The sequence below is a fragment of the Rhinatrema bivittatum genome, chromosome 1, assembly GCF_901001135.1.
Source record: "Rhinatrema bivittatum chromosome 1, aRhiBiv1.1, whole genome shotgun sequence".
Taxonomy (NCBI): Eukaryota; Metazoa; Chordata; class Amphibia; order Gymnophiona; family Rhinatrematidae; genus Rhinatrema; species Rhinatrema bivittatum.
This window is the reverse complement of record NC_042615.1, coordinates 756486565-756510874: the sequence shown is the minus strand read 5'-3', so window position 1 is coordinate 756510874 and position 24310 is coordinate 756486565. Positions and strand designations below refer to the sequence as shown.

Sequence of the window (24310 nt, the reverse complement as noted above, 5' to 3'; positions counted from 1 at the left end):
CAGCGCACCCATTGCAGCGGAAACTGCACGCGCGTTTTCCTCGGCATCAGCACTACTTCGTGCCAGCGGGAACTTCTCACGGCCGTGCGCCCTCTCTCTTCTGCTCCGGCGGTGGCTGTGTAGTGAGCCCCTCTCCCGCGAAATCAGCAGAAAATAGTTTTTTTCGGGCCTAATGATGGACAAGGCCGCTTGTAGAGACCTGCCGGATCTGCGGTGTGTGGTCCTCATATTTTAATCCCCTCTCCCTTTGCACGATTTGTGCTGTGGGAGGGGAGTGCACTTTTACCAGGCCTCCTAAACCGCAAAGGCCTCACGGTCAATGGGAGAGATGGGGCCGCAGGGGCGCAGTCCTCCCCCTGTGGATGGGGACTTGAGTAAGGGGGTTCAGCCCCGGGGCTCCAGGGACTACCGCCCTCTCCCGCAGTGCAGCAGCGTGCAGAGGGCCAGCTGGGTCCGACTCCAACAGTCCAGAAGGACCCTCGAGGGGTTTCTTGCCTGAGTTTGTCCTCTTACTTCACAAGGTTTTCCTCTCTCGGGAAGTGGGAAAGCAGAGATTTAAGGACCACCTGGCATACTCCACCAAGAGACCGAGGGGGACCCATACGAGTTCCGCGGGATCGCAGAAGCAGCCTCAGGGGTCCCACCTGGCATGCCTGGACTCAGACCCCAGGGATTCTGAGGATTCTGATGACCCTCAGGGCGAGGGTGATTCGTCTTTGGCGACAAATCTGGATGCAGACTTGGATGAGGGACATCCCCAGGACCTGGATAGACCTAAGGAAGATCAGGGTTCCGTTTGGGCCCTGAGGCAGAGGGCGACGATCTGCAGGTGGTCCGCCTGTTTAAGATGGAGGAGTTGCGTCCCCTTATTCCCGAGGTGCTGAAGCAATTGGGGGTTCCCTGTACGTACCAGGATCAGTCCAGACTACTGGGTTATGTCTCCCCTCCAGCAGATGGAGTCAGAGAGAAAACTGAAAGCACCTCCCAGATATACTGGTGCGCCACCTGCCGTCCTTCAGTATTTCCTCTGACTCCAGCAGATGAGAGACATAACCTGCGGTTTGTCCTGACTAAAATTTTCTTTTAGGTCTTTTCTTCTCTTTTTCTGACCAAACTGTCAAAACTGTCTAGATCAACTGGGGTTTCCCTAGTTTAAAAAAAAAAAAAAAAAAAGATTTTTTGATTTATTAAGTTAACAGCAGTGCTCTAAGGGGTTTCAGGCAGGCGTGGAGAGCTTCGCTCTCCCTGTTTACCCGGATTAAGTGTCCCTTTGGTATCGGGGGAGAGCTTACCGGTGGGCCGGTCACCCTCCCCCCTCCCCTCTTTAGGGGTATCTTTGCCAGCATAAGCTGAAGAGGGTTTTTTCGTTTTACAAAAAAAAAAAAAAAAAAAAATTTGTAAATTTGAACCTTCGCGGACACGTAAGGCCTGCTGGTTGCAGGCAGTGCCCTATTTTAAAACCCTAGCCTGCCGCGCTTACCAGGGACTCCGGAGGGGGTGGATTTTGAGTCACCCGGCGATTTCTCGAGCTGCTGTTTGGCGCGCTTTTCTGGGGCTGTGCGAACTCTTACCTTCGGCGCGTCTTCTGTCCCAGTCTCGGCATGCCGCGATCTTCGGCCTGTACGGCCTGTGGTAGGGCGGGGGCGCGACTCTCCAGGGAGGGTCTCTGCTCCCGTTGCATTCCCGGGGGCGGGGGACCCTCCCTGGGGCCGAGCGCTGCCCGCAGCGGCTCTTTGCAGTCGTCTTCGGCGCGACAGGGGAGACTGGCTGCCGCGCGGTCGTCAGCCCCGCCTCCCTGTGTGAGGGAGCCGGCGGCCATTTTGACAGCGCGGCAAAATGAGGGTTCAGCGTCAGATGAGGAGGCTCTCTCTCCTCTCTCGCCGCCTGCCTTAAGCCCACGCTGTGGGTCGGAAGCTGCTCCTCCAGCCCCTCCCCCTTCAGGCTCAACTAAACGGAGGGTGCCTTTCTCATCAAAGTTTGTGCTTTTAATGCACCAGGCATTCTTGGAGGCAGAGGCAGGCTGGGAGCCAGATGAGCCCCCTACCGTGAAGGTCCCTAGGGTGTCTCCTATCCCAGGTAAGCCTGAGCTCCCTGGAAAAGCTGTGGCTCCAGTAGGAACGGGAAATATCTCTTTAGGGGGTACGGGTGGCCTGGAGGGCCAAGATTTTACCCAGGAATCTCCGGATGGCGCAGGGCCGGAGGTCTCGGACCTACAAAGGTCCCTCGAGGGAGATGACCCCGAAGTGTTGCGCTTATTTGGCAAGGACGAGCTTAGCTTTCTCATCCTGCATGTGTTGAAGGAATTGGAGATCCCCCCCCTCAAACTTTTCCCTTACATCCCAAGGTAGTGCAGCTTGTTTCTAAAGAATGGGACGTTCCAGAGGCATCGCTGCGCGGGAGTAGGGCAATGATTAAGTGGTATCCCCTGCCCTCAGATTCTTTGGAGATCTTTAAGGTTCCGTCCGTTGATTCGGCGGTCACCGCTGTGGTTAAGCATACTACCATTCCGGTCACTGGAGGAGTAGCCTTGAAAGATCTCCAAGATAGAAAGTTAGAGGTTCTTTTAAAGCGCATCTTTGCAATAGCGGCCCTGGGGGTCCGTGCAGCGGCTTGTAGCAGTATGGTGCAGAGAGCCACTCTCCGCTGGGTTCAGCAATTGCTTACCACACAGGAACTTCCGCCGGCTGAGGCGGAGCAGGCTAACTGTGTAGAAGCTGCGGTTGCTTACACGGCGGACGCCTTGTATGATCTATTAAGAACCTCTGCCCGTACTATGTCTTCGGCAGTCGCGGCTCGGCGGTTACTTTGGCTCCGTCGATGGTCGGCAGATGCCTCCTCTAAATCACGTCTAGCCGCCTTCCCCTTCAAAGGGAAGTTATTGTTCGGTGGGAAATTGGCTCAGCTCATCAAAGACCTGGGGGATAATAAGGTATATAAATTACCGGAAGACAAGCCCCGTCAGTTTCGGCCTTTCGGGAATGCGCGATCCCGGTTCCGGGGGCAGCGCAGATTTCACTACGGCAGGGGTGGCTCTTTTTCCCAGAAACAGCAAGGCCCGAGGTCTCAATCGTGGTCTCCTTCCTTTCGAGGCAGGCGACCGCAGCGATTGGGATCCTCCCAGCCATTGCCCGCCGGGAAACCCTCGCAATGAAGGCGCGCTGACCCATTCCTCCTTCCCCCGAATCGGAGGTCGTTTGTCCCTGTTTTGGGAGGAGTGGGTCAAAATCACGTCAGATCAATGGGTCCTCGACGTGGTGCGTTACGGTTACGAGTTGGACTTTGCTCGGCCCCTCCGGGACTTTTTTATGATATCTCCTTGCGGGCCTCGAGAAAAGCAACTGGTTATAGCCCAAACGGTAAATCACTTACGGGCCCTAGGAGCAGTGCTGCCCGTTTCCTCGGACGAGGTAAGGACGGGCCGCTATTCCATTTACTTCCTAGTCCCAAAGAAGGAAGGTACGTTCCGTCCTATCCTGGATTTGAAGCGAGTAAACAAGGCCTTGCGCGTTCCCCGGTTTCGCATGGAAACTCTAAGGTCTGTTATTGCGGCCGTCCACAAGGGAGAATTTTTGGCTTCTTTGGATCTAGCCGAGGCATATCTCCACATCGGAATCCGGGAACGTCATCAGAGATTTCTGAGATTCATGGTGTTGGGCGAACACTACCAGTTTTGCGCCCTTCCATTCGGCCTAGCAACGGCTCCGAGGGTGTTTACCAAAGTGCTTGTGGTAGTCGCGGCCTTCCTGCGACGTCAAGGAATATTGGTGCATCCCTACCTGGACGATTGGCTCATCCGGGCGAAATCGGAGAGCGAGTGCAACCGGGCAGTCCAGCTGGTGATACAGCAACTGCAGTCGCTAGGCTGGGTGGTCAACTTTGCAAAGAGCCAGCTGCTCCCGAGTCAACGGTTGGAATTTTTGGGAGCACGTTTCGATACCTTGGTAGGCAAGGTATTCCTGACTCGGCAGGGAATGGAGCATCTGATGTTTCAGGTACAGAGACTTCTGGATCTCACGTTGCCCACGGCCTGGGATTATTTGCAAGTCATTGGACATATGGTGTCTACTCTGGAGATGGTGCCCTGGGCTTTTGCTCACATGCGGCCGTTGCAAAGGGCTCTTCTTTCTCGCTGGGACCAGAAATCCGAGCGCGGTCCAGCTTAGCGTGGTGGTTGGTCCCGGACAATCTTTTCAGGGAGTGGACCTCGAGCCCCCCCCCTTGGGTCATAGTGACGACGGATGCCAGTCTGACCGGCTGGGGAGCAGTCTGTCAATCGGGAGCGGTGCAAGGGTCGTGGACCCCTCGTCAAGCTTCTTGGTCCATCAATCGTCTGGAAACCAGGGCAGTACGCCTAGCCTTGCGTCAGCTTCTGCCGATGGTACGGGGTCGGGCAGTTCGAGTCCTGACAGACAACGCATCCACGGTAGCGTATATCAATCGCCAGGGCGGCACGAAAAGTCAGCAGGTGGCGGTTGAAGCGTCCTTGTTAATGACCTGGGCGGAACGCTACCTGGCTCGCATCGTGGCTACTCGCATCGCAGGCGTAGACAACGTCCAAGCGGATTATCTCAGTCGTCAGTACTTGGATCCCGGGGAGTGGGAGCTCTCGGACCAGGCAATGAGTCTCATCACCCGGCGATGGGGAGTGCCGCGACTAGACCTGATGGCAACCCGGCTAAACGCCAAGGCAGCGCGTTTCTTCAGCCGGAGGCGAGAACACGGATCGGAGGGGGCGGACGTGCTAGCGATTCCATGGCCTTGTCACACCCTACTCTATGTGTTTCCCCCCTGGCCCTTAGTCGGCAAGGTGTTAAGACGTCTAGAATCCCATCAAGGTCCAGTGATTCTAGTGGCTCCCGAGTGGCCAAGAAGACCATGGTTTGCGGACCTAGTCAATCTCGCCAGGGACGGGCCCTTACGGTTGAGCCACCTTCCGAACCTTCTTTGTCAAGGACCAGTATTTTTCGATCTGGCGGATCGCTTTTGTCTGGCGGCTTGGTTTATGAACGGAGGCGGTTGAGAAAGAAAGGTTATTCGGAACCGGTTATTTCTACCTTGCTTCGCGCGCGGAGACCTTCTACCATACTTGCTTATGCCGGGGTGTGGAAAGTATTTGACTCCTGGTGCGCGACCGCCCACGTTGAGCCTCGTCGTGCAGTGATAGCGGATATCCTTACTTTTCTACAGGATGGTCTGAAGAAGGGTTTAGCTTACAGTGCTCTGAGAGTCCAGGTGGCGGCTCTGGGTTGTTTGAGAGGAAAGATTGAAGGATCCTCTCTCGCATGTCATCCGGACGTGGCCAGATTCTTGCGCGGTGTTCGAAACTTACGTCCTCCTCTCAGAGCCCTTTGTCCTTCCTGGAGCTTGAATTTGGTACTCAAGGGCCTCACCGTCGCGCCCTTTGAGCCGCTGAGGCGAGCCTCCTTAAAGGATCTCACCCTCAAGACATTGTTCTTAGTGGCCATCGCTTCTGCCCGTCGCTTATCGGAACTGCAGGCGCTCTCGTGTAGAGAGCCGTTCTTGCGCATTTCTGCCTCCGGGGTGTCGTTACGTACGGTTCCTTCGTTCTTGCCTAAAGTTGTGTCGGCTTTTCACGTTAATCAGTCTGTAGATTTACCATCCTTCTCGGAGGCGGAGCTGAAGTCTTCTCACGGGTCCGAGTTGAAGCGTTTGGATGTTCGTCGCATGCTCTTGCACTATTTGGAGGTCACCAATGCCTTCAGACGGTCGGATCACCTGTTTGTCTTGTGGCAGGGGCCATAAAAAAGGGACTACAGGCCTCCAAGACCACTATTGCCCGTTGGCTGAAGAGCTCGATCGCGTCCACGTACATTGGTTGTGGTAAGCCCGTTCCGGACGGCCTTAAGGCCCACTCTCTGCGTTCTCAGGCGTCTTCCTGGGCAGAGAATCCTCTGGTTTCTAGCCAGGAGATCTGCAGGGCAGCCACTTGGAAGTCATTACATACTTTTGCTCGTCATTATCGGGTGGATGTTCGTGGGCCGTCGGCTGATTCTTTTGGCAGTAGTGTAATTCGAGCGAGACTCTCGGGGTCCCATCCCATTTAAAGCGGCTTGGGTACATCCCAGCAGTCTGGACTGATCCTGGTACGTACAGGGAAAGGAAAATTATGTTTCTTACCTGATAATTTTCGTTCCTGTAGTACCAAGGATCAGTCCAGACGCCCGCCCTATATTGTGCGTAGGAGAATCCGCTCGACTCCCATTTCTATCACAATTCCGCTTTGCACAAGGTAAGTGGAATTTTTCCTTCTTTCTCGTTTGGGGAAGGAATGCCTTAGGGGCTGCAGATTTATTGTTCTCTTCGTTTTGCGCATTGCGTTCTATTGGTGTTTGCATTGTTTGCGCTTTGCCTTTTCTGCACGAGGTTACTGTTTTTTACCTACCTTACTACTTGATCTAGACAGTTGCCATGGTTATTTGGCTAAGTGTGCGGAGGAGTTCTCTTCTTCTTCTGCTTGGTTATCCATTATACTGAAGGACGGCAGGTGGCGCACCAGTATATCTGGGAGGTGCTTTCAGTTTTCTCTCTGACTCCATCTGCTGGAGGGGAGACATAACCCAGCAGTCTGGACTGATCCTTGGTACTACAGGAACGAAAATTATCAGGTAAGAAACATAATTTTCCTTTAAGCTCTCTCTGGAGGCGTTGGATAACGAAGGGGTTAACCTGGTGTTGGACAGCCTATGGAGACCTCCAAGATCCTTTCCCATTCCTAAGAATATCCAGAAGCTGATCAGCCAGGAATAGGATTCCCCGGACTCTGGCTTGAAAGTGGGGAGAGCGTTGGCGAAGCTTTAACCTTTGCTGCAGGACCATTTGGATTTCCTCAAAACCCCAAAGGTGGATGCCACAGTTCCGGTGGCCAGGGCAGCTGCTCTGAAAGACGTTCAGGATCGTAAACTGGAAGTGCAGCTTAAGCTTAAGGTTTTTGAGATGTCTGCTCTTGGACTCCGAGCTACGGTCTGTGCCAGCCTGATGCAGCGAGTCTGTTTGTGTTGGATCCAGAAGCCTCAGGAGCAGTCTTCCACAGGAACGCTGTCCCTGGTCCATGCGGCCCGCCTTGAGGCAGGGGTCACTTATGTGGCCGATGCCTTGTATGATCTTGTGTGTACCACAGCACGAAGCATGGTTTCGGTGGTGGCGATGGCAAGACGGCTGTTGTGGCTGCGCAATTGGTTGGTGGATCTGTCGTCCAAGTTGGTTATGTAAGCTTCCTTTAAAGGTATGCTCTTGTTCCCTGTACGTACCCGGATCAGTCCAGACCGTGGGTTATGCTTCCCTTCCAGCAGGTAGAGACAGCAAAACTTGAAAGGCACCCTCTCTTAACCTGGTGTGCCTCCTGCATCCCTTCAGTATTTCTGTCTCCAGCAGATGGAGGTCGGCAAACCCTGCAGTCTTGCCCTGTTTCTGGGATATAGGCTATCCCTTGAAATAATTAAGAGTGAACTAGCTATAAAGTTTTGAATCAAGCAAGTTTTAAAAAAAAAAACCAAAAGTCTTCTGCAGCAGGGAGTGTTTCCCAATCCTCCCAGGCGGTTGTTAGATTCTGCGAGGTCAATCCCTGTGGTGGCAGGTTATTAGAGCTGGGGTTGGTAACTGGGGAAGAGATTACCGGTGGTCCGGTCCCTCTCTTACCTCCTCCCAAGCCTTAGGGTTTAAAAAAAAAAAAAAAGAAAATTTTGAAAATTTTTCATTTTTGGTGGGCTGCAATATAAGACCCCCTCTCCATCCGAATTGCCACGTTTTTGATGAATTTCACCGCGTTTTGCCGAGTTTTGGGCTGTGTTTCCCCTCCACAATGCCGCGGCCATCTTTGTGTGTGGCATGTGGAGAAGTGTCTTGGGCCGGTATTTGCTCCTGCTGCCTTCCGGGAGGGGAAGGCAACTCCTTTTCTGGGTCTGCAGCCTCAGCTAAGCCCTGGGGGGGGGGTTCAAAAACGATCGGCTCCTCGGGACCCTTGGGCTAACCTATTTCCCCTCAGTGCAGGGATGGCAGCCATCTTAAACACATTTGCTGCAGCTCAGGCAAGGGCTATGGGGGATGGGGAGCTTCCCTCTGCGCTGTCACTGGTTCCTGCCAGTCCTGATAATCCTTTTGATCAGGAGGACCCTGATGTCCCAAGGGGGGGGATGATGATTCTGATCCTTTTCTTTAGATTTTGTCCTCCTTATGCATAAAGTCTTTCTGACTTCCAGGTCTCTGCAAGGTGGTGCCTTGCCGGTGAGACCTGCGCAGGGACCGGCCCCCAAGGTAGCTAAGTGCATGGATGTGCCTGCGTCGCTACGGGTTGCAAAGTTAAAAGGCTCCTTGGCTTCAGGAGGAGCAGCCGCTCCGATGGTTCCGGGCAGTGCGGCTACAGCTGCAGTGACCTCTCCTTTCTCCCCGGCTGGGGCAGGGTCGGAAGATAAGTAGGGGAAGCAGAGCCCCCTGGATGGTGATGATCCTAAAGTGGTTCGTCTGTTCCAGAGAGAGGAGTTAGAACCTATCATTCCCGCAGTTCTTTCTGAGCTTGGGGTGGAGCTTCCTCCCCTTGCTCCGCCGCAGGACTCGGGGGGGGACCCAGACCTGGCGGGATTGAGAATGCTGACCAGTTTAGGGAAGCTTTGGTACATCCCATGGTCTGGACTGCTCCGGGTAGATACATGGAAAAGAAAATTGGTTCTTACCTGATAATTTTCATTCCTGTAGTACCACAGATCAGTCCAGACACCCGCCCAAGGATTAGGAGTGGGTAACATGAAAATCTGTTTTGCAAAAGTCCGTGCGTGCACATATTCAGGTTATGTTATTGCAGCATACTAAGAAAGAAAGTTACATGTTTATACGTTCTTGCAGTTCTGTTCTTGCTTGATTAATTGCTAGTATTTTTCTGCTTTGATAATCTGTATACTGAAGGGATGCAGGAGGCACACCAGGTTAAGTGAGGGTGCCTTTCAAGTTTTTCTCTGTCTCTACCTGCTGGAAGAGAGGCATAACCCATGGTCTGGACTGATCCGTGGTACAATAGGAACGAAAATTATCAGGTAAGAACCAATTTTCTTTTCTGGGAGGGCCTCAACCAGCTTATGAAATCCTTGGGAGAGGCCAAAGGCAACAGGCTGCCGGAGGATAAGAAGACAACTTGGAAGCCTTTCTCCTCTCAACCATGGTTTTGAGAGCTGAGTCGATTTCACTCTGGCAGAGGTTCTGGAACATCAGTGATGCGGCAGTCCTCAAGTAGACAGCAGTCCTTTTGAGGTTCGGGAAAGTCTTCTAGAGGCGGATCTGTTCAGAGAGCGGGCGGAATCAAATCTTCCCAATGAATTCAGGCAAGTCCACCCCTAGTCTTCAGCGATCGGAGGCAGACTGTCTCACTTTAATGAGGAGTGTACCAAGATCACCTCGATCAGTGGGTACTAGAGGTTGTCAGGAAAAGTTTCGCCTTAGGGTTCTCTCACCCTCTCAGGTCAGTCTTTCTGGAGTCGCGCTCTCTTTCCCAAAGCAAACAGGTGGCAATAGAGGAGACCCTCCAAAGGTTATTAAGTCTAGAAGCTGTAGTCCCGGTTCCGGTTTCCGGACAGGGAAGGTACTCCATTTATTTCATGGTTCCGAAGAAAGAGGGTACTTTTTGACTCATCTTAGACCTCCAAAAGGCGTTTGATGGTACCGTGCTTCCGGATGGAGACCTTGCGTATCGTGATTGCGGCGGTCCGAAATGGAGAGTGTTTGGCATCTCTGGATCTCACAGAGGCCTACCTGCACATCCCTATTTGGCAGGACCACCAGATGTTTCTCAGATTCAAGGTACCGGATTAGCATTTTCAGTTTCGGGCTCTTCCCTTTGGCCTTGCCATGGCTCCTCGAACCGTCATCAAAGGTGGTCGTTGCGGCAGCCCTATGAAAGGACAGAGTATTGGTGCACCCCTATCTGGACGACTGGCTCATCAGGGCGAAGTCACAGGAGGAGTGCTCTCACTCGGTGCACAGAACGCTGGGCTGGATCATCAGTCTGGCAAAGAGTCACCTAGTGCCTTCCCAGTCCCTGGATTACTTGGGGACTCGATTTGACACTCAGCTGGGAAGAGTGTTCCTCACTGCTGACAGATCCAGGATCAGATAGCTCGCTTGCTCCACCTTCCTGTTCCGAAGGTCTGTGACTATTTGCAGGTCCTGGGCTCAATGGCTTCGATGCTGGAGCTGGTACCTTGGGCGTTTGCTCATATGCGTCTGCTGCAGAGGGCATTGTTGTCCTGCTGGAACCTCCTGTCGGAACAGTATTTTCTTCCACTTCCTCTTTTGAAGGAAACCAGGTCCAGTCTAGCATGGTGAATGTCAAGGAGCAATTTGGAGAAAGGAATGTCCCTCGAAGTCCCGGAATGAGTGGTGGTTGCCATGGATGCCAGTCTCAGGGGCTGGGGTGCAGTGTGCCTGGGCAGGTCGGCCCAGCGACTCTGGTCAGTATCAGAACAGCCTTGGTCCATCAATCGATTGGAGATGCAGGTGGTACGCAGAGCCCTTCAGGTGTTTCTCCCCTTGGTCCGCGGTCGGATGGTGAGTGTTTTCGGACAATATGACAACAGTGGCATACATCAACCGCCAGGGGGGAACCAAGAATCCCGCAGCGGCTCGCGAAGCTCAGCTCTTGTTTGTGTAGGCGGAACTCCATCTCGAGGGCATTGTAGCCTCTCACGTCGCAGGAGCGGACAACGTGCAAGCGGATTATCTCAGCCGACAGCAGTTAGATCCGGAGGAGTGGGAACTGTCTCCAGAAGCCTGGAATCACATTTGTGCCCGTTGGGGGGACCCTCAGCTGGACCTTATGGCAACGCTTCCATTCCCAAGATGGAGAGGTTCTTCAGTTGCCGGCGGGAAACCGGGGCAGTGGGCCTCAATGCTCTAGTGTGCCCGTGGCCGTCCTCATCCAGATTTGGTAGTTCTAGTGGCACTGGAGTTGCTGCAAAGTCTGTGGTTCGCTGATCTGGTGCATCTAGCAGTGGACAAACCTTTGCGGCTGGCTCACTTGCAGGGGCTGCTGCGTTAAGGTCCCATATTTTCGGATTGGAAGGATCGCTTCTGTCTCGCAGCCTGGCTTTTGAGAGGCGGTGGTTGCGCCTGAAGGGGTATTCGGAGCCAGTTATTGCTACCCTACTTCAAGCTAGACGCCCAGCTACTTCCCTTGCTTCCGGACTAGTCTCTTGATCCCTCTATAGGTAAGGATCTCCATCTTTTGTATGTGCGGCATGCCCTGTTGAGCTATTTGAAGGTCACCAATTCTTTCAGATGATCTGATCATCTATTTATTTTGTTCGGTGGACCTAGGAAGGAAGAGAAAGCGAATAAGGCTTCTTTAGGTTGCTGCCTTTGTTTCTAAGGGCCGTGCAGTGCCAGTGGGTCTTAAAGCTCATTCTACTCACGCTCAGGAGGCATCGTGGCTGAGTGTCAGCTGGTGTCTCCTCAGGAGATATGTAGGGTTGCGGTTTGGTCCTCGCTTCACACTCACCAGGCATTACCGTTTGGATATGCGCACCTTGGAGGCGACATCCTTTGGTGAGAGTGTACTGAGAGTGGGTCTTCCAGCTTCCTGCCTGTTATAGGGGGGCTTTGGTGTATCCCACTTGTCTAGACTGATCTAGGTATGTTCAGGAAAGGAAAATTGGTTCTTACCTGCTAATTTTCGTTCCTGTAATACCACCAGTCTAGAAGACCGCCCTCGATATCTTTGCAGAAAGACTGCTTGTTCTGCTGCTGGGCCTGTATGCTCATAAGAAGATGTTTTTAAAATCTGTTAAGATTATTAGTTTTTCTAGAGTTTCAAAGTTTACTGGAGGTGGTATTTACTTTGGTTGATGGCTATCTGGTTTAGGGGATTAGCTCGCCCTATTAAATTATCTTGGCTTGGGTACAGGTCAATACTGAGGAGACTGCAGGTGACACTCTCAGATATGTAGCAGTGCCCAAAGTTTTGTCCTCTGCCTCCATCTGCTGATAGAGATGAATAGACCCACTTGTCTGGACTGATCTGTGGTATTACAGGAACGAAAATTAGCAGGTAAGAACTGATTTTCCTTTCTATCATGTCCAGAAAATGCTGAGTAAGCTTGCACTTCTGTCCCTTCCTTCTCCTCATCTCGTGCTACTCTTCTGAAAACCTCTGCTTGAGTTCCTTTTCCTCCTTCCCTCCATTGCACCAAGCCACAGAATTTTTTCTTCTTTGAAGCAGGTCATGGATCTGGCTTCTCCTTCCCAATTTCCCCATTGGGAAACTTTCCCCATTGGGAAACTTTCCCAATTTCCCCATTGGGAAACTCACAAACTCTCAAAAAACTCAAACCCCTTCTCTACTTCTCTGATTTCCGCACAGTACTTCAATCTATAATTTTCTCAAAGATTGATTACTGTAATGCACTCCTACTTGGTCTCCCTGCTACCCACATCAAACCTCTACAACTCCTTCAAAACGCTACTGCACGCATCCTTACTAATGCCAATAAAAAAGACCACATCACTCCCACCCTCATCAACCTCCACTGGCTTCCTATCCACTCACGAATTATTTACAAAACCCTTACCCTCATCCACAAAAGTATTACTAACGAACATTACAACTGGCTAAACCCACCTTTCCTCCCTCGTACCTCCACAAGACCCACCCGCTCCTCTCTCCGTGCAACCCTTATTCCCCCCTCCATAAAATCCACAAGACTCATCTCCACCACTAATAGGGCCCTCTCCCTCGCAGGCCCTTCCCTTTGGAACTCCATGCCCCTTGACCTACGCACAGAAACCTCCACACCCACTTTCAAAAAGAAACTCAAAACCTGGCTCTTCCTCCAAGCATACCCCCAATCATCATCATCTCCTACTAACACCCTTACCCGAAATCCTTCTCTCACCTACACTCCCCCACAGGACCTACACCCAACACCCACACCCACCCCCTCTAAGGAACTACAAACCTAAAAATGTTACTCAGCACAACCGCATACACTTTCTTACCTCAATTATTGTTGTTCTGCGCCTACACAATCTTGTATATAACCTGTGTACACATCAATTGTCCCTTGTACCCCTGTACATAGCTTCTCCTTTTTGTATATAACCTGTGTACACATCAATTGTCCCTTGTACCCCTGTACATAGCTTCTCCTTTTGTATCCACTCCATCCCCCTTCCCCTTCCTTAGTCTCGTCTACCCCCTCCCCTCCCTCCCCTTAGTTATTTATTTTACCTTTCTAGTTACTTACTATGTTACTTTGTTTGTTACACAATGTTCCTTGTAAAGGCTTTGCCTACATATTTTCGGTTGTAAGTTATCTGTAAACCGGCACGATGTGCAAACGGTTGCCGGTATATAAAACAAAATAAAATAAATAAAATTTACTTGCTCTCTCTCCCTTTTGTAGTATTTCTCCCCTCTTTGTTCACTTCTCCTTCTCTCCCATTCTGTCTTCCTCACACTGTAGAAGTAGTGTGGTACCAAGTCAGTTCTATATCATGAATAGGCCATGAGGGAGCCAGGGTTTAAACTGGAAGTGCTGTTCTCCCAGCTTTTCCTGTGTACTCATGTTAGTAACCAATAAACCAGGGAGAAGGGGAAGCTCTTTCTGTCTCCCCTCACAGCCTATTTCTGTTGTACAACTGGCAATACACTGGTGAATTAGTTTTGAACCTCCAGTTTCTTACCCGCACTGTCAAACCAGGAAATGAAAATTTGACTCTCTACTCGTATCATGGTGTGCTCGTACTGGCTGTGCTGAGCTCTTTCAGTAACGGACTATCCTATGTCATGAACAGGATGAAAAACCATGAAAAATCAAAGAAGCATCGAGAGATGGTAGCGCTTTTGCGACAAAAGATGGAGGAAGAAGAGGAGGAATTTTCTACACACCACGGTGATGAGGATGGAACTGTCATGGAAGAGGTGGCAGCAACAGACGAAGAAGAGGAAGACCTCAAGCAAAAGTACAGTTCTTTGCACAAAAAATAATTTTAGAATGAAAGCACTTTGGGGTAGGGGCAGGGCTTAGCTGGATATTTTTTTTTTCAATGTATTAAGCCATGATCATGTTTAGCATTGGATTAGCAAATAGTGTTTGGTTAACAGCAGTTCTTCACTTATATAGAAGTATTTCCATTGCACATAAAAATTAAGACATTCAGTAGGATTCCTACTAAAAATTCTATAAGTTTGAATATCTTACACAGTAATCCTCCTCTGCTTGTGGAGGTTTAGTGCAACAAGGAAAGGTTTTGTTTGTTTGTTTGTTTTTTTTAACAGAAAGCACTTGCAACTGACAAGCCCTACAAATTTAGTCCTTAACATTTTGGTTTGAGGAGATGGAAATCTGGGGTATTTTGATAATTTTCTGATGCCTTGTTTCTTTAAATTCAATTTAAAGAGAATCGAAATGGGGAAAGGATGTTTGTCATTTTGGTTTCCAAGAGTCTTACACTCCAATGATACATTATAGGCGTTATGTAGAAAATAAAAACAAAACACTAGAAACATTTATTTGATGTAGTAATTGAGATAGATAAACTTGAAATGTTGCAAACTGAGGACTGTAGATAAATGCTGAGAGAGGACTTAAGCTGCAAGTTGAGAAAGTCTGTGATAGTGTAAAACAGTGGGCAGTTTTTTCAAAACTGGGGAAGTGGTTTATAAAAAGCATAAAATATACTGGTCCTCCCTCTCCCTCCGTCACCTAGCTAGTTAGGTTTTCAGGATATCCCTAATGAATATGTGTAGAGATCTATTTGCATACATAAGCAAAGCATGCAAATATATCTCATACATATTCTTCAGGGATAGCTTATAAAAACTTGACTTGGGTGAGAGGAAAAGTGGTTGAGCTCTGCTTCTGTCAGCGGTAAGAATGACCAGTCCCTTATTCCATAATACGATGTTCCTCTAGGTCTACTGCATCATGCAAGGAATCAAATTAGCAATCCCTTGGGGCACAGCCAAGCTCTGTTTGAAATGAAATTGAGAATAGTTTGGGAAACTCTCAAAAACAGCATGAAGAACAGAGTTCCATCCTGGGATCAATAAAATAGTTAAGATCTTTCTTTTAAAGTAATATTTTTCTTTTTATATGCTTGAGTCCCCTTTTCTCCTCCTGTATACTTTCAAAAATATTTTAAATTACAACCTTTTCTCCAGCTTCTAATTTTGTAATATTTGTTTAACTGATAAAGTAGAACCTTTTACGCTTATTGATGTTTCTCTTTTCAGACCTTCCAAAAAGCAGAAAAAGAAGAAACAGAAAACAAAGAAGGTAATTATAGGGTAGTGTACAATGTCTTAGTCATGAACAAATATGAGTACTTCCCAGGACTTCCAAAAGTCACTTTAAGTCAAGCCTCAGAAACTCAAATTATTTAGATGTTGATTTTCAGAGCTATTTAATTGGATAAATTGGTTTGTTTGAAAATTACTCTGCTCTCCTCCTGTTGTGTTTTAACCAAAATAAATACTTCATACTGGCAGCTTAAGAAAGATCTTTTTTAGATAAAGTATTGGAATATTCCAGGAGAGTGCAAGGTAGTTCAGAAGCAGTCTGACAACATTGTTTACACAATAGATTAAATCTAATTTACATGCCAATGAGCTAGTTTTCTTGCATACAATTTTTCTAATTGGTTGTAATTATAATTTTATTTCATATATGTTATATGGCTGACAAGAATCCCAGTCTGATTTCTTGTAAATTGAGGCCAGAAGGCAGGAACGATACATCATGTTGAATTCAACATACTTTTTAACCTCTGGCCTACATTCTAGCATTTCAGCATATTCTGGCATGTCAGCAGACTTCGATAATTGTACAAGTCTAATCAGTGTAAATTCACAGTGCAATAATAGCTTCATAGGAAAATATTTTCAAAGCACCGTAACATTTGTCCTAATTGAAAATGTGCACAGACTGCCACAGGATCCACTTTTAGCTGAATTGAGGGGACAGGTGAGGAAACAAGCCTAGATATGTTTTTCAGATCTATGCACATTGATTTCCAGCAATATTTTGCCTGCAGAAGGAGCAGCTGCAGTTTTCAAACTGATGTTATTTGCATGATTTATTTTTTTAAATTAGCCTCAGGGCATATGCATAAAAAGTACCCACAGATTTTAAAGCAGCTACATGGTTTTTCTGAAAATTGCACCTCCCCCCCCCCCTCCCCCTCCCCGCCATGTGCAACTGGTATAAAACTCTGGCCATGACAACACATAGCAGGTAAAGAATGGCTGTGCTGCAAAATTGTGATTATGAAATATTTTGTAATGGCTGTGTCTTAGCACAGGTGTGACTGTCACATTTTTTCTGTTTATAGTCCTGCGATGACCATGTCTCTGCAGAGAGTAATACTAATGAAGCTCAAAATGCTCAAGCAGAGGATATCTGCTCTCAGCAGGAGAGTGCTAAGGAGGGGACAGACGATGGAACCCAAGACACCACCAATGTCCCAGATGCTCTGATAAATGAAGTTGAGCCCAGTATCCAAAGCAATGAGGTTAAAAGGTAACAGCAAAAAGACTGAAAACAACTCTTTACTGTTATCTGTTAGGTTGCGGTGCCTCCCTTGGATGGATAAACTATAGCAACAGATACAGTAAAGCTCCATTATCCATCACTTTACAATCTTGAATGTTCTGCTAACAGGGATTTCACCAAACAGCACCTTCAGATGGGGTTGGAAGAGGGAGATGGGGGGAATGATAGGATGGGAGCAGTTGGGTTAGGGAGAAGAGTAGCTTTTCTCTCCTCTTCTGTCCACTCCAGCCTCACTTCCTTCTCGGGGGCAGAAGTACTTGGGGGAAGGTGGCAAGGAGAGCAGCTGCCCGGAGCCCCGTAGTGAAGGAGCCCCAGCTGCAAGTGTATGCATAGGACCCATTGTGGAGAGAAGAGCAGGCAGGAAGAGTAGTAGATCAGGCTTGGCATCTCCTCTACAGTCTTCTCTCTTGTTTTATCTAGCTGGGATTGGTGATGGAAGGTGGAGAAGGAAGGCTTGCTAAGCTTCTGCCTTGTCTCCCACAATTGATAGTCCATTTCTGTTCACAACAACCAATCAGTGCAGGAGGTGGGAGAAGGAGCCTCCTGCTAGGAAGGGCTTGGCTGCTTCTTACTTCTGACATCAAGTCTTTAGGTGGCTAGAATAATGGGAAAGCACTGTGTTGAGAGAGGGAGGAGAGGTGCGAGCACAGAGAGCATTGTGCCAGGAGCGTTGGGTGGGGAGAAGGAGGGAGATGCCAGCACAAGAACAACAAGTGCACTAGGTGGAGAGGGATAAAAGCATAAGTTCCCTGTACGTCCCTGGATCAGTCCAGACTGTGGGTTGAGTCTCCTGTCCAGCAGATGGAGACAGACCAAAACTGAAAGGGTATCCTCTATCAGGACAGAGCCTACCCTGCAGCCCTTCAGTATTTTTCTGTCTCCAGCAGATGCCAGGCAGCTCACCCTGCGGTTCCCTGTTAGCTTGCCCTTACCCTGCGGGGTTCTTTCTTTTTTTTTCTTCTTTCTTGTGGGGCAAGCTCAAGCAAGTATTGATTTGTTAATTCTCAGTAAAAAAAAAAAAAAGTATTAAGACTTTTAATTCCTCTGTGTTAGAGAGACAGTACTGTCTTCTTCGCTCTTGGGGGGCCTAGGGGGGCTTGCCCCTTGACTTGTTCAGCTTAGGCTCCCTCCCTGATGACCTCTTTATTGTGGGGCGATACTGGTGGTGTCAGTCACTCCCCCTTAGCCTTCTGCCTTGCCCCGAGACTTCTAATTCCTCGAGTGCTCTGACAGGGATGATTCATTCCCCTGTTTACTAAAAAATAAATAAATAAATAAATAAAGATACTTTTTTACTGTAATTTAAGGTCCCAGAGAGGCAGGAGTGTATTTTGAATTTCTGTGTCTGCTCAGCATCGGGAGAGTGCAGGGTTCGATCGCCTGTACTTCTACCCAGGGAATTTCTGCTCAGCTGTTTCCTGACTCGTGGCAGGCCCCTTCTGCCTTGAATGCCGCATTCTAACGTGTGTTTAGCTTGTGGAGAGCTGGCTCTCCCGCGATGGTTTGTGTTCCGGCTGCTTGCCGGGTGGGGAGGGCACCTCCTCAGCAGCGTCGAAGACCAACCCGAGGATGCGCTCCCCAACGCATGGCCAGGCCGTTCCCGACCCGGCAAACCGCAGGAACGGCGGTCATTTTGGGGATTAGTGCAGCTGCCGATTCAGGGCTGCAGGAGTCAGAGGAGCTGGATTTACAGGTCTCACCCCCCCAATTTGAGCCCGGTGTGTTCTCAGAGTGATGTTCCGGATCCCCCCTCCTCCCTCGCCCCCCCCCTCAGGAAAATCTTCTCGGGCTCGTTTTTATCTGAATTTGTGCTTCTCATGCACAAATCATATTTGGCCAGCCTGCAGGAGGATGAGGACCCCCCCCTGCGGTACCGGATGCGCAAGGCTCCGTCCGGGTTCAGGTGTTACTGGGGGCCCCCGGATCCCCCGTAGCCTCCCGCGGATCCTCCCCAGGACCCGGATGAGGATTTTTCTTCACTTGCCCCTCCCCTTGAGGGAGTTGATCCCTGAGTACTCAGTCTGTTTCAACGGGAAGAGCTAGAGCTGCTCATTCCCGTCATTCTACAGGAATTGGGGATCGATCCCCCCCCCCCCGGAGGATACGGTGACAGCTGCAATGCCGGCTAACGCGGACCCAATCCTGGCGGGACTCAGGGCACTTCCGCGCACGTTTCTCTTTCATCCCATGCATATGCTACTTCTCTTACGGGAATGGGAAGCTCCAGAGACGGGTCTCCGAGTGGGTAGAGCTATGGACAAGCTCTACCCGCTTCCCTAAGATTGCCTGGACTTTCTCAAGATTCCCAAAGTGGATTCTTCCGTGTCTGCGGTTACCAAACATTCCACGATCCCAGTGGTGGGCGCCACAGCTCTGAAGGATGTTCAAAACCGCAATCTTGAATTTTTCCTTAAGCGGATCTTCGAGGTCTTAGTCTTAGAAGTCTGGGCAACAATCTGCAGCAGTCTCATGCAGCGGGCAATTCTTAGGTGGCTGCGTAACTGGTCCGCGGACTCTTCTTCCAAAGCTCAGCTGGGTACATTCCCTTTTAAAGGCAAGTTGCTTTTTGGAGAGGACCTAGAACAGCTTATTAAATCCTTGGGTGAAAACAAGGTCCATAAGCTGCCGGTGGACCACCCTAAACAGTCTAAGTCTTTTTTTCCGACGTATACCCACTTCCGGGGTCAACGCCGGTACAACAGGGCACGAGGCTCTTTCCCAAGAGGAGCTACCTCCAGGTGGCAGTCCTGGTCTCATTCCTTTTGGGGCCGTCATGCCTTCCGAGATGGTATTTCACAACATCCGGCCACCAAGTCTGCTATCCAATGAAATCCGGCCGGTCCATTCCTCTGTACGAAACTTAGGTGGACATCTCTCTCTGTTTTGTGAGGAATGGGCCAAAATCATGTCTGATCAGTGGGTTCTCGAGGTGATAGAAAACGGCTAAGCATTAGAATTTGCCCGGGACCTACTGGATCTCTATCTCTATTCTCCTTGCGGCCGACTAAAGCGGCCTGCTGTCTGTCAGACCCTCGCCAGACTCCAGTAACTTAGAGAGAGTGTCCCAGTGCCAGTGGAGGAGCAAGGTGCCGGCCAGTATTCCATTTACTTCATCGTGCCCAAGAAGGACAATTCTTTTTATCCAACCTTGGACCTCAAGAGGGTCAACCGTGCTCTCAGGGTGCCCCATTTCCAAATGGAGACCCTCAGGGCGGTGATAGCGGCAGTTCGTCCAGGCGAATCTCTGGCCTCCCTCGACTTGACAGAGGCTTATCTCCACATACCGATTTGACGCAAGCATCAGAAGTATCTCCGTTTCAACATCCAGGACCAACACTTCCAGTTCTGAGTTCTACCCTTCGGCCTTGCCACTGCTCCCCGCACTTTTACCAAGGTCGTGGTGGTAGTGGCAGCCGCACTTCGCCAAGAAGGAATCCTAGTCCACCCTTATCTGGACGATTGGCTCGTGTGGGCCAACTCACCGGCTCTCTGCAGACTAGCAGTCGACAGGGTCCTGCTCTCCTCACCTCACTTGGCTGGATAATCAACTTCCCCAAGAGCAATCTCCAGCCCTCCCAGGTCCTGGAATTTCTGGGAGCTTGCTTCGATACCCGAGTCAGAAAGGTATTTCTCCCGGACGCTCGGGCGCTCAAGTTCATCGATCAAGTATGCAGCCTTCTTTCTCTTCTGCTTCCCACAGCGTGGGATTACCTGCAGGTTCTGGGGGCCATGGCCTCCACTATCGACCTGGTTCCCTGGGCTTTTGCGCATATGCGACCATTACAGAAAGCGTTGTTATCCCGCTGGAAGCCAGTGTCCAAGCAGTTCCAGGTGACTCTACCACTCTTCGACTCTACCATTGCAGACATACAATGGTGGCTGTCGCTGGCGCATCTCCTGAAGGGGATGCCTTTACTGACTCCGCAGCAGATCATAGTCATGACGGATGCCAGTCTCTCCGGGTGGGGAGCGGTCTGTCAATTCCAGATGATGCAGAGATACTGGTCCCCAGCCCAGTCACGTTGGCACATCAATCGTCTGCAAGCTCGTGCGGTGCGCCTGGCTTTCAAGGCTTTTCTTCCGTTAATCCGCCGCAAGGCAGTGCGCGTCCTCTCAGACAATTCCACCACTGTGGCCTATATCAGTCGTCAGGGGGGTACCCGGAGTCATCTGGTGGCGTTGGAAGCCAGCAAGCTCCTCGCCTGGGCGGAACAGCACCTGGATCGTCTAGCTGTCTCCCACATAGCGGGCAAGGAGAATGTACAAGCAGACTTCCTCAGCCGACAACGTCTCAATCCCGGCGAGTGGGAGTTGTCCGGGGCGATGGATCTGATTGTTCGCAGGTGGGGCCCTCCTCACCTGGACCTGATGGCAACCTTGAGCAATGCCAAGGCTCCCAGATTCTTCAGCCGCTGGAGGGAGCATTGCTCGGAAGGAGTGGATGCTCTGGTCTTCCCTTGGCTGCACAACGTTCTCTACGTGTTTCCTCCTTGGCCACTAGTGGGAAAAATTCTCAGAAGAATAGAGCTCCACCGGGGTCCGGTCATTCTCGTGACACTCGAGTGGCCCTGAGACCGTGGTTTGCGCATCTGGTAAATCTGGCGACGGACGGCCCTCTCCGCCTTGGCCATCTCCCACGCCTCCTTCGGCAGGTCCCGTATTTCTCAACCAGGCGGATCGCTTCTGTCTAGCAGCATGGCGTTTGAACGGCGGAGATTGAGGAAAAAGGGCTATAAAGAAGAAGTTATATCCACTCTGCTTCAAGCTCGTAAGCAGTCTGTCACTGGCCTAAGTTCGCATTTGGAAAATTTTTGAAAATGCTTGCGCGCAATCGGGTGTCTCGGCTAGTTTGCCTTCGGTTTCTATGCTTCTTTCATTTCTTCAGAAGGGCCTCCCCAAGGGTCTTTCCTTCAGCTCATTGTGCGTTCAAGTTTCAGCCCTTGGTTCCTTCTTAGGCACCATTGAGGGTCATGCGGTGGCCTCTCACCAGGATGTAGTTTGTTTCTTCAAGGGCGCCAAGCATTTGAAGCCGCCTGTCTGGGCCACTTGCCCTTCATGGAGTCTTAATTTGGTCCTTCAGGCTCTTTGCTAACCACCTTTTGAACCTCTCTGTCGGGCTACCCTCAAGGACTTGACGCGCAAGACCGTCTTTCTGGTTTCCATCTGCTCCGCCAGAAGGGTGTCGGAGATTCAAGCTTTGTCCTGTCGGGAGCCTTTTCTGCGGTTCTCGGATTCGGGAGTTTCTCTCAAGACCATACCTTCTTTCTTGCCGAAGGTTGTTTCTTCTTTTCATGTCAATCAGTCAGTCAAGCTTCCCGTATTCTCTCCTGAGGATATAGCGGGTCCATTTGGGAGTGACCTTCACCGCCTTGATGTAAAATGCGTTTTACTGCGGTACATTCAGGTTACCAATGATTTCCGGGTCTCAGATCATCTTTTTGTTCTGTGGAGTGGTCCAAATAGGGGCAACCAATTTCCTTGGCCTATATCTGCCAAGGCCGGGCAGTTCCAGAGGGCCTAAAGGCTCATTCCTTGCGTTCTCAGGCTACTTCTTGGGCGGAGAGTCAATCGGTCTCTCCGCAGGAAATATGCAGGGCCACTACTTGGAAATCCCTGCATACCTTTGTTCGGCATTACTGCCTTGACGTACAGGCACCAGTGTTTGGTTCCTTGGGTCGGCAGGTGCTTCGAGTGGGACTGTCTCGTTCCCACCCTTTGTGGGTAAGCTTTGGTACATCCCATGGTCTGGATTGATCTGGGTACGTACAGGGAAAGGAAAATTAGTTCTTACCTGTTAATTTTCGTTCCTGTAGTACCACGGATCAGTCCAGACGCCCTCCCGTGTTTCCTCGGTCTGTCCGCTCAAACTTTTCTTTCTTTTTTCTCCTTATTATAGGAGTGTCTCTGCATGGCTCTCTTGGATCCTCTTTGAAGGCACCAGAAGCATCTCTTACGATGATCAGGGTTAATCATGCAAGAGCGATTAGTAACACAGTTCATGCAATTGTTCTATTGTTTGATTGTTCAACAACTTTAATGGTTATCTTGTTACTTGCTTGACCTTATGCCTTTTGCTGCTTTGACAATGGTTATACTGAAGGGCTGCAGGGTAGACTCTGTCCTGATATAGGATACCCTTTCAGTTTTGGTCTGTCTCCATCTGCTGGACAGGAGGTTCAACCCACAGTCTGGACTGATTCGTGGTACTACAGGAACGAAAATTAACAGGTAAGAACTAATTTTCCTGTGGATAATTGTGAGAGAACGTGGGAGAGTGCAGAAAGAACATGCCATACTGGGTCAGACCAAGGGTCCATCAAGCCCAGCATCCTGTTTCCAACAATGGCCAATCCAGTCCATAAGAACCTGGAAAATACCCAAAAACTAAGTCTGTTCCATGTTAGCCACTGCTATTACTAGCAACAGTATTTTCTAAGACAACTTAATAGCAGGTAATGGACTTCTCCAAGAACTTATCCAATCATTTTTTAAACACAGGTGCACTAACTGCACTAACCACATCCTCTGGCAACAAATTCCAGAGTTTATTTGTGCATTGAGTGAAAAAAAAACTTTCTCCGATTAGTTTTAAATGTGCCACATGCTAACTTAATGGAGTGCCCCCTAGTCTTTCTATTATCCGAAAGAGTAAATAACCGATTCACATCTACCCGTTCTAGACCTCTCATGATTTTAAACACCTCTTTCCTGAACATACCCAGATCAGTCCAGAAAAGTGGGTTGTGTATCCCTACCCAGCAGGTGAAGTCAGAGAACAATTAGAACTTTGGGCACTGCTACATAACGAGAGTGCCACCTGCAGTCACTCAGTATTGACCTGTACCCAAGCCCATGCTAACAGAATTAAATAACGAAGGGTAGCATCCAACCAAATTTCCGGACTACCACTTCATCGCTGGCAAAAAACCATACCGAGCAACTGCTAAAAACTGCTCCATGAATCATGTCTGCAAAAAAGGAGCTTCAACAATAAAAAACTTAAGCAGGTTCTGACCAAGACAGTCTTTCAGTATCTGAAGAAAGGGGTGGGCCGCTGGACTGATCTGGGTATTAGAGGAACGAAAATTAGCAGGTAAGAACCAATTTTCATTTCCTGAACATACCCAGATCAGATCAGTTATTTAGTTCTGTTAGCATGGGCTTGGGTACAGGTCAATACTGAGTGACTGCAGGTGGCACTCTCGTTATGTAGCAGTGCCCAAAATTCTAATTGTTCTCTGACTCCACCTGCTGGTAGGGATACACAATCCACTTTTCTGAACTGATCTGTGGTATTACAGGAACGAAAATTAGCAGGTAAGAACCAATTTTCATATCATATCCCTCCTCAGCCGTCTCTTCTCCAAGCTGAAAAGTCCTAACCTCTTTAGTTTTTCCTCATAGGGGAGCTGTTCCATTCCCCTTATCATTTTGGTCGCCCTTCTCTGTACCTTCTCCATATCTTTTTTGAGATGCGACCACCAGAATTGTACACAGTATTCAAGATGTGGTCTTACCATGGAGAGTGATACAGAGGCATTATGACATTTTCCGTTTTATTCACCATTCCCTTTCTAATAATTCCCAACATTCTGTTTGCTTTTTTGACTGCCGCAGCACACTGAACCGATGAGCATTGAGAGGGGGGAGAGGATTGAAAGCATAGATGTGTGAAGAAGGATCAGCAGATCGGAGGGAAAACAGGAAAGCTCTAGGGGGTGGTGAGGGTACTAATAATGTTGTGCACGGGGCATGGG

The 24310-nt window shown here is 49.6% G+C and overlaps 1 protein-coding gene across 1 annotated transcript in view; it reads left to right on the top strand.

Annotated features, from left to right (window-relative positions):
• The window catches only part of DNAJC21 (DnaJ heat shock protein family (Hsp40) member C21), an 84030-nt gene that overhangs the window by 47432 nt on the left and 12288 nt on the right, over positions 1 to 24310 (top strand). Inside the window, exons 8-10 of the mRNA XM_029578990.1 lie at positions 13795 to 13962; positions 15236 to 15278; positions 16333 to 16520. Coding sequence (XP_029434850.1) covers positions 13795 to 13962; positions 15236 to 15278; positions 16333 to 16520 — 399 coding nt within the window. The remainder of the gene's footprint in view (positions 1 to 13794; positions 13963 to 15235; positions 15279 to 16332; positions 16521 to 24310) is intronic.